The sequence below is a fragment of the Melospiza melodia genome, chromosome 5, assembly GCF_035770615.1.
Source record: "Melospiza melodia melodia isolate bMelMel2 chromosome 5, bMelMel2.pri, whole genome shotgun sequence".
In the NCBI taxonomy this organism is placed as follows: Eukaryota; Metazoa; Chordata; class Aves; order Passeriformes; family Passerellidae; genus Melospiza; species Melospiza melodia.
In genome coordinates this window covers 77,365,642-77,374,871 of record NC_086198.1, presented here as the reverse complement: position 1 = coordinate 77,374,871, position 9,230 = coordinate 77,365,642, and the positions used below count along the sequence as shown (strand labels likewise).

The 9,230-nt window shown below is 49.1% G+C and overlaps 1 protein-coding gene across 1 annotated transcript; it reads right to left on the bottom strand.

The window, feature by feature from the left end:
- Window positions 1–666: 666 nt before the first annotated feature.
- Window positions 667–4,512, bottom strand: LOC134419138 (coiled-coil domain-containing protein 42-like). The gene is made up of 7 exons (XM_063158100.1): window positions 4,436–4,512; window positions 3,978–4,083; window positions 3,749–3,853; window positions 3,053–3,250; window positions 2,088–2,309; window positions 1,235–1,393; window positions 667–789 (listed from the first exon to the last, which is right to left on the bottom strand). Exons 1-7 carry the CDS (start codon window positions 4,510–4,512, stop codon window positions 667–669), a joined length of 990 nt encoding a protein of 329 aa, XP_063014170.1.
- Between the last annotated feature and the right edge of the window lie 4,718 nt (window positions 4,513–9,230).

The window sequence follows — 9,230 nt, the reverse complement described above, 5'->3', positions numbered from 1 at the left end:
CTGTAAGCTCATGTCACTGAGGCCTTGGTGCATAAAAAGGTTGTCCCCAAAAGAATGTGGAGCCTGACTGACCACCACAGTGTGTCCCCAGAGCCACTTAGTTAGTCCTCTTGTTTTGCTTTCATCTTGGTGGCACATGTGATGAGCAGCTAAACGCTCAGCTTTGGCTGGTTCATCTGTCACCTATGTCCATTCCCCACACTTTCCCTAAGATCTTGAGGGGGAAGGTGAGCTTTAGTCCATAACACAAGGCTGTGCAGAGAAATCCACATCCATGGACGTGCTGGGTGTGGTGGTGGGAACTCTCTGCAGCTCTCCTGAAAGCACGGTCTCCCCACCTCGTTGTGACATGTCTCTCAAATATCTAAGAGCTTAGGTTGAGTGGGATGCCCACATGTGAACGTTAGTGCTGATCCCTGTTTGAAACCATACTCCTGTCCCAGCCTGCTCTCACAATCTTGCCAGCTTTGCAGGAACACTGTGTCATACAGCCAGAATTCTAAGGAAGGGCCCCCAATGGTGTCTGGGGTGAAGCTGTGGGATGGAGTTGCTCTGATGTATCCAATACTCCCAGGAAATGAAGGGACTTCTTTATTATTGTTTTGAGTCTAGGTTATCTGTATGGTTCTCTTGCTCTCCTCTTTCCCTTCCCACCCCACTGAACCTTCACTGGCTGGAGAGGTCATGCTGCCAGGTCCCTTTTGTCTTCAGAGCTGTAGCAACCCTCTGGTGCTTCTGCATCTCGATATAGAGCTGGAAGTCTTTAAGGTCTTGGATAAACTGCTGTATCTAGGGTGGAAAAGAGAGATGGCAGAGCTCAGGGCAGGGATGGGAACAGGAGTCACAGGGGGGGTTGTTGGCTCTTTCAGATGCCAAATGTCACCTATCAAACTGAGCAGCAAAAAAAGGTATTTGCCTTGCTTGATCTGCACCACCAGAATGGATTTTTGTGGGTGAGCTTGAATTCAGGGCAAGGTGAATAAAACCAATGCTGGCCATGGCTTGGTCTGCATCCTCTGCCTCAGCCTGCCTGGTTCCCACTCCTTCTGCCAGGCAAGGACCCTGCCCTACATCCTCAGAAGAGTCAGGTTTGCCTGGTGTGCCCTGTCCCTGCGCCATGCCTGAGAGAGAGCCCCTCTCTCAGGAAAAGGAAGGTGTTTGTAGGGTCTGGGGCTCTCCCCTCCCTTGGGGCAGTGGAGGCTCCTTACTGCTCCTCCTTCTGGCTTGGCTTTACCATGCTGAGCTGTAAGGAGCTGGTACACTCCAACGCACTCCCCTGTGCTTGCAGCCGCAGGTTGGCGGACTGGAAGAGGTTGTGGATGGCCAGCTTGATAGTCCACAACTTCCTGGTTTTCTTGGAGGTCCTGTCCTGGATGTCAGCCCAGCGAGCCTCCTGGAAGGAAAGGGCACAGGCAGCATGGGGACATGCTCTAGAAAGGTAATGCTTCAGCACCAGAGACCCTGGCTTGGAGACACTAAGTTCTATACTCCAGACTGGTCTGCCATTTTTCCTTCTCCAACCCCATGGAGGGGGATGAAATTAGGGATCTCTTCCAATCCCAGACTGTGGCAACATTCCTCACTCGGTGTCACCAAATGTGGTATTCACAGGGGTCCCAGGACAAGGAGAGAGATGAGTATCTTGACTCCATGTTTCAGAAGGCTGATTTATTATTTTATGATATATATTATATGAAAAGGATATGTTAAAATTGCACTAAAAGAATAGAGCAAGGATTTTATCAGAATGCTAGAAAGGAATAGAAAAGAATGATAACAAAATCTTGTGACTGCTCGCAGCCTCAACACAGGTGGCTGTCATTGGTCCTCAAGTAAAAACAATTTCACATGCTGGGTAAAAAATTCTCCAAATCACATTCCAAAGCAGCAAAATATGGGGAAGCTGAAGCTTCTCAGCTTCTCAGGAGAAAAGATCCTAATGAAAGGATTTGTCATTAAATATGTCCGTGATACCAGAGACTGTTACTGGACTCTGCTGTGACCCCATGGCTGCAGGGTGAGCCATCAGCCAGTCTTGACAGAGCCAGGCTTGGAGATGTCCCCCTGCTCACCCCACAATTCCTTACCCAGAGGGGGATGTCACTTTGAGCCTGATAAACACGTAGTTTGAGCTGCCCCAGCTCATTTTGGTACTGAAGCATCTCAGCTTCTTTCTGTGCTTTGTACTGCTCCAGGAACACCTTGTCTTGCTCAGTCAGCTGCTTGTGCCCCTGTTGTGACTGCAGAAGGTCCTTCCGTGTCCTCACCAGCAACACATACTCTGAAATGACTTCTGAGATGTCCTCAAACTGCAGCACAGGGTTCCTGGTGTTAGTGACGCTCTCAGCTTGCAGCTCTCATGTCATTTGGCTCCCTGCCTTTACCTGGGCCAATGCCTCTCCCTCCTGAAAGATCTCCCACCTTCCCCAGCCCTAACTGTTCTGGGATTCTGTCCTTCCCAGTTGGTTTGTTGGGCATTGCTGCATTCCAGGTGTGGTGGGCTCCCACTGTGCCACACCACAGCCGTCACTGCCACAGCAAGGGGATGTGCTGCACCTTTTCCCAGGTGAGCAGTGCTCTGATAAAGCACAAAGAGCAACTGCAGTGTCCAGAGCCACATCCCCAGGACTTGGGAGGCCTCAGCTGGGGTGGTTGGCATGTGAGTGATGTCCTGACATCCTCAAGAGAGAGCACAGCTTTTTGGCAACTGCCTGGGGACACTTTCTGGGCAGCTTTTCCTTTCTCCCAAACAATTCATCTGACCTTAAACAGTGACAGAAGGGTGTCCCCATTCCCCTCAGCCTTAAGCTTTCCCCCCTTCTCATGGCTTTTCTTTGCTTTTCTCAATCTTCCACTAGCTGTTCTGACTCTCCTACTGTAACTCTGCTCCCTGTGGCTCACCTTGGTTGCAGGCTGGTTTTTCCATCCCATCTGAGATCTCTAGTTTGAGCAAGTGTCCAATGTCCTGGACTTACCCTACCGTCTCTAGTTTTGGCATTTATCTAAGTCTCTCCCCAAGGCTGTGATCTGTCTCACTTATGTCCAAACTCACCTGTGAGACCTCCACCACATCCTCCAGATACTTCTTGAAGATGGAGTACTTCTGCACTTTTTTGCAGAGTTTACGGTGTCTTTTTCTGAGGATTTCCAGTTCCATCTTGGCTCTCAAAAGCTCACCATCAATTTTTAGGTTCTCCTCTCTCTGTTTTCTGTCTGTCTTCAGAGCCTGGATTCGTAACTCTTCACATTTCTGGTGGTTTCCCCCAGCCCCACACATGCACATACAGAGGGAGGGAAAGGAAAGCAGGGTAAGATGGAGCTGGATTACTCACCAGCAGCGGTAGGACACATCTTCAGCGAAGAGAGGCCAACTCTGGACCACCCTGTGAACACTTCCTCTCCCTGTTTCACAGGGCCATCCCTCTTGATTGACCCTTTGGTCCTGGAGACCGGTACCCAGGATGGCAGACTGACTTTCAGACCTGCTTGGATCTGCACCCCGGAGACATCTGGATGTCAGCAGTGGGGACAAGGCTTACACCCTTCCTGGGGAACATTTGGGGCTGGCAGAAGATCTCACTGGTACAGTACAAGCTCTTTTCCACCCAAGATTTCTCAGGCCTTCCCATATCCGTGGTAGAAAACGTTGCGCCCTGCCAGTCCTGTTCCTCTCAACAGGAGTGCAGCCCAAAACCCTCTTCCCCAGGGGAAGGGAGGGGTTGTGGTGCAGCTCAAGGATCTGGTGTACCTGCACAGCACTTCCAGATCTCTCCACGTGGGCTTTCAGCTGGGCCCTCCTGGCATGCAGGTCCCTCCAGCGGTCAGCAATGACTTTCATCCTCTGCCTGAAGGCCTGGCAGCACCACAGTGAGGGTGACATGGCTGCCTGCACCCAAAATCTGCCACCTGCCTCCCAAAAACTCCAAAAAACCACAAACCATCCCAGCCATGCACCAGTACCCACCCATCTTTCTCACCTCTTCTTTCTCTGCCATGACCTTTTCCATCTCTTGGACTTCTTTCTTTTTCCTTAAGAGCTGCATAAGTGAAGACTGGGAGTCCTCCTCTGTCACTCTGAGTTCCCTGCAGGAGGAGTTTTCCTCGAGGTTACACACTGACTCGGGTTCCTTGGCAGGGTGGATTGCTTGGATCCTTGGATTGCTCTGGATGTTGGACTGTGTCCCGGGTGGGGTGATGGGGCAGAGCCCCCCAGCACCACCTCAGATCCAATCTGGCAGCACAGCATCCCCTCCCCACCCCAGCAAGCATCCCAAGGCAGAGCAAGGGGGTGTTACAGGGAGGAATAGAACTGGGGAAGGGGGTACAAGAGGAGGCAGAAGTGATAGACATAAGGCATGGGGGTTTCCCATGGTGAGGGAAGAGGCATGGAGAAGGCAGCAGAAGAGGATGCAGGCTGGAGGAAGAACCCCCTCACCTGAGGAAGGATGGGAGTTTCACCTTGCACATCCTGAGGAAAAGGGCTGACATCTCCTTTTTGCTCCAGGTCTCCATTGCTCCAGCCACCAGCAGGAAACAGAGCCCAGGTGCTGCCAGCACTGCTTCTCTGCCAGCTCAGCTCAGGGGCTGCCCCTCAGCCCTGAGGGCTCAGTGTGGGAGGCACCAGGCAGGAATGAGCCTGGGAGCCTCTGGCCTCTGCTTTCCTGAGACCTTCCTTGGCCTGTGCAGCCCTGAGGCTACCCCAGGCCTCTGGGAATGTTTACTTGGCAACTTCATAGTTGCTGGGCAACAGAATGTTCACTCAGAGTTAGGGGGACTGACCACCCTGTGCAGGACCAGGAGTTATTAAATTCCCTTCCTCACATCTCTTAGGGTTCTTCCTCTGCTATAATTTGAGCTCTGTTGGGTGTTTCAGTCCCCTGACAGCCACGTTCCTCTGTCCCAGCCCTCACGGCACAGGGCTTGCTCCTTCTCTCCCCAGCACCAGATGGAAACACCATCTACAGGCACATCCTTGGGGATGTTTGACCACTCTACTGCCATGGTGTAGTGCCCTTCCCTCATAGCTCAGCTCACTGAGATCAGCTGCACAGCATTTTCCCTCTCCTAAGCAAAAAACATCCCCTGGGCCCTTCCTCTGTTGGGCCTGGCAGCTCCTGTGCATGGCTCTATAAACAGCAGCTACTCACTTCATAAAACCAACAAATTTATCCTGCCTGCCCCCTGTGGGGGTCTCAGCTGCTGAGGTACCAGCCATTGGTTTCTCTGGGTCTGAATTGAAGGCACTTGAGACAGTAATTCATGTTCAGACTCAGGTGTTTATTATTTCTTATCAGTAAAACAGTCTCACAACTATGAGTTCTGCAGTTTTTCATTAGAAGGCACAAAATGACCAACAATCTCTTGTTACAAGGGCTTTTAAGACTAAACTATCCAATTAAGAAAGGACACCTAGATTATTTTCGCTTTTAACCCAATAACTGATCCCACAGATCCCACAATGCAGACTTTCCTGCCCAATTACAAAATGCCACCCAAACCCAAGAAGAAGAAGAAGAAGGAAGAAGCAGCATGAAGAAGAAACTCAGGACAGTACCCTGTGCCCTCCATCTTCCTTCCATCCACAACATACTAAAAATCCCAAAACCTAAATTTCTTACCAAGTGATACACCTACTCTCTATAATCTATTTCACACTTTTGTGGATTCTAGGCCATCTTGAAGTTTAGGAAATTTTCTCCATGAATGGGTGTCCAAGTCAGTGCTGCCCTGGGGGCCAGGGCACCCCGGAGCAGACAGAGAAATATTCCCAGTGCCCTGCATTTCCCCAGCTCCCTAATGGGCTATTTAAATCCTCCTATTCAAGCAGGTCAGACTATCACTCCCAGAGGCTGGCTTTCAGTTTCCTACTTCCCTTCTTCCCCTTCCTGAAGCCCAAGCCTTCCTGCAGAAGGGTGCCCAAGCTTTGGTGTGTTGATGCCTGCCATGCATCGGGCACACTGATACAGCCAAATTAAACAGATTTTATGAGTCCTGCAAGTCCTAAAGTCCTGCAAAAGCACCAGGCCCATGTGCACGTGCTTCACTTTCAGAATCTAACAAGGAGAATGCCTCTTCTATTCAACAGGACTTTTTTTTCTCCTGTTAGTTAGGATAAAAGCTCAACCTAGAAATGAGTTACAGAGATTGGGCTGGATAGTTGAAGGGCTGATAGTCAGATTGGAGGAGTTGCTTCAGCTGGGAGGAACCAGCACAAACAGACTCTATCAGCCTGTCCTGCAAGCTCCTCTTGGAGGTTTTACTCTCACTCATCCCAGTGCAACATCTCTGCCTCCACCAAGATTTCCTCCAGTGACAGAAAAAGATGTGTTTGAGCAGAGAAGACATAGGAACAGTGGGGACATCATCTGGACCCCAACACTCTCTGCTAGAAGTGCAGTTTCTAACCTTTTTTTGCACTAGGGTTGTGGACACTGGAAGAGGAAAATTCAGTCTTGGAAGTCTTCAGAAATATTACAGGCTAAAGACCACACACCAGCCTGTGTGAAGGACAGGCTGTAGCTCCAGCCTCAGCATGGATAACTGGTAGGAATGGTGGTGTCAAGAAACTCTGACCAGTGTCAGGTTTTGGTTTTTTTTAATTTAGAAGTCTATAAATCTTCTCTTCTGCCTCCAAAACACCACTTTTTTCTATCAAACCCTTGCAGGCAACCAGAAGAATTAAAAGGCATTGAAGAGACACAGAACATGACTGAGCTGCTGGTGTGGAGCCTGTGTGATGCTGTAAACATTAAGGTCACTGCAATGGCATGTCCCATGCCACCACTGACTTTGCAAACTTCGCTAAACATCAGCTTTCATTTTGCTGATCCCATCTGTCCCACACACTTTAGATCCAGAAACTTTCCCTTGAGCTAAAGAAACTGCCCTGTGCAGCACCCCAGAGCACCTTCAAAGGACACTTTCCAATCTAAGAAAAAACTTACTCCTTGTTAAAAGCAAGCAAGCTATATCCCCCAAGCTGCCCACAGAACCTCAGCCTATTTTATTACCTTCCTAACAAGTTTGTCTGCTCTGGATAAATAGAAGCTCTCCTGACAAGTGGAAAGGTGTCTGGATGGAGAGAACAGGTTGTTCCAGGGACCAGCTGGTCCCCCAAGTCCTGGTTCTCTCTCCCATGTCCTCCAGCATCTCACTGGGAACTTCCCCAACTGGGACACAGTCTGCTCTGCCAGGGGCTGCAGGAGAAGCTGCTCACTTGCAGGTGGAGGCATGTCAGGAGAACTGCCAGCAAGGCATTAAGCAATGACCAAGAAGCAAACAAGAGTGCAAAATGCCCACCAGCTGCAGCAGGAGCAGTGTAGAGGAGCCAGCTAATATCCTACATCTGCTGCGTGTTGCAGCTACTCCAGCTCCTCCTCTGCTTTGCTCTGCCCACATCTCACACCTCCATGGGGCTGTGGCTGGGATTTGGAAATCCAAGAGGTGGGAGTTTTGCCTTGGTTTGCTCTAGTGTGTTATCACAGGCCCCTGGGAATATTTGGCCACAGACAATGACCAGCTGCCCTCGCCCAATCCAACTTGGGGCTGGCAGGCAGCATGACAACACATCACCTGCAGTAGTTCTCACCATCACAGCCTCTTCCTGTGGGAAATACAATATAAGAAAATAAAGGCAGTATAGAAAGTAATCTTACCCCATTAAGGAGTTGCAGCTGAGCCAATTATTAGAGATTGGGAACAGGCCTGATGTTAACAGGCCACAGCTGTAGCCAGTCAGAAGAGTGTTATAAAAGAGTGGATTGGTTGGTTGAGGGGAACTGGAGTCAGTGGCTGCTGTGAGGACAAGGAAGAGGCAGTGCCTGGAGGAGCTGCCTACAAGAAACATCAAGGAGGTACAAAACTCCAGCAATATGGAACCCTTGCAATGTAATGACAATAGAACCCTTGTGATATATATGACAACATCTTCCAGTAGCCAAAATCTCAGCACTGGCAGAGACAATGAATGGAAATCAAGCTTACACATTCCAGACACATGGTCAAGCAGCCTGGGGCACCACACCATGGAGGAACAGGTATGGGGACACGTGAGTGGCCACAACCCTGCTTTGCCCACAAGCCCATCCTGATGCTGTGGCCTCCAAGGAGAACCAGTCTGAAATGGGGCAAACCAGGCTCTTCTCTGCTTTGAGATCTACTAAAGAGAAGATTGAGCCTGATTCAGTGCCATCTCTTCCTCACACCTTTTTTGGACACTTCTAGGGCGGAGGAGCCCATGGAATTACAGACTTGGTGTTGATCCTGCTTGGAGCTGGAAGTCAGAGTGAAAAACTCCAGAGATCCCTTCCAGCAGGTCCCCTAAATTATCCTACAATTCTGATAACTCCCCATTAGTCTTGCACCCCATAGTGCCACCCTTGGCAGGAAAAGCCCACCCCAGTGAGGACAGGGGCACTTGGCAGTCCTTTCCACAGTCTGGGCATGTGAGGCAGGGCTTTCTTCTCAACCCCTGGTACTTCTGGAGTCTCATGAATTTTTATCAAACGCTAATGATTTAAATCCTTCTCACATATGTAGAAACCTTGCCATGAGTCTGAGCTTTTTGGAAGGGTTGTTTTGGGGTTTTTTTAACTTTATAATAATTTTCATTTTACAAGTTTATTTATGAACTCTTCTTCCTTGCTCTGCTCCACCCCTCCTGTCTGGGTGTGGCTCTAAGCAAATGAGACCCTTGAATGAAAATTCACTTTTTTCTTTTTTTCTTTTTTTTTTTTTTTTTTTTTTTTCAAGACTTGCTCATGTCTCCTCAGCCTCAAATATTTCATGCAGGTTGTGCCATGTATTTCACAAGCTAAGCCAAGCAAAACACTGCCTTCCATATACACAGCAAAAAAAATGTTTTTCAGGCTCAAAGCATTTCTGTCTTTGGCAGAATCTTTTCTCAAAGCATACCAAAGAAAAAGTATGGAAATGAAATACAAAGAGTGGTTAAAATAATATTTTGTGTAGAGATGAGCCCAAACCAAACCCCAGATTAGAAAGCCAGATACCCCCCTAGATACCGTGCCTAAAATGAGGAGATTTGTTGTTATACTTGGAGAACAACTGGAAAGCATTGCAGGTCTCCCAGCAAGTTTAATTTCCTAATTGAACTTATAAAAGACTTAACCCCTACCAGACTTCACAGCTAACACAGGTCCTTTTATATTTACTCTGTAGATGACATTTAGGCAGGCTGGCTCTGTGTGGATGGGCTGTGGGGAGGCAGA

Coding starts and splice junctions, on each gene's coding strand:
- LOC134419138 (XM_063158100.1), bottom strand. CDS start 4,512: ATGGAGACCTGGAGCAAAAAGGAGATGTCAGCCCTTTTCCTCAGGATG. Junction 3,854..3,977: donor TCATGGCAGAGAAAGAAGAG/GTGAGAAAGATG, acceptor TGGTGCTGCCAG/GCCTTCAGGCAGAGGATGAA. Junction 3,251..3,748: donor GATCTGGAAGTGCTGTGCAG/GTACACCAGATC, acceptor GGAAACCACCAG/AAATGTGAAGAGTTACGAAT.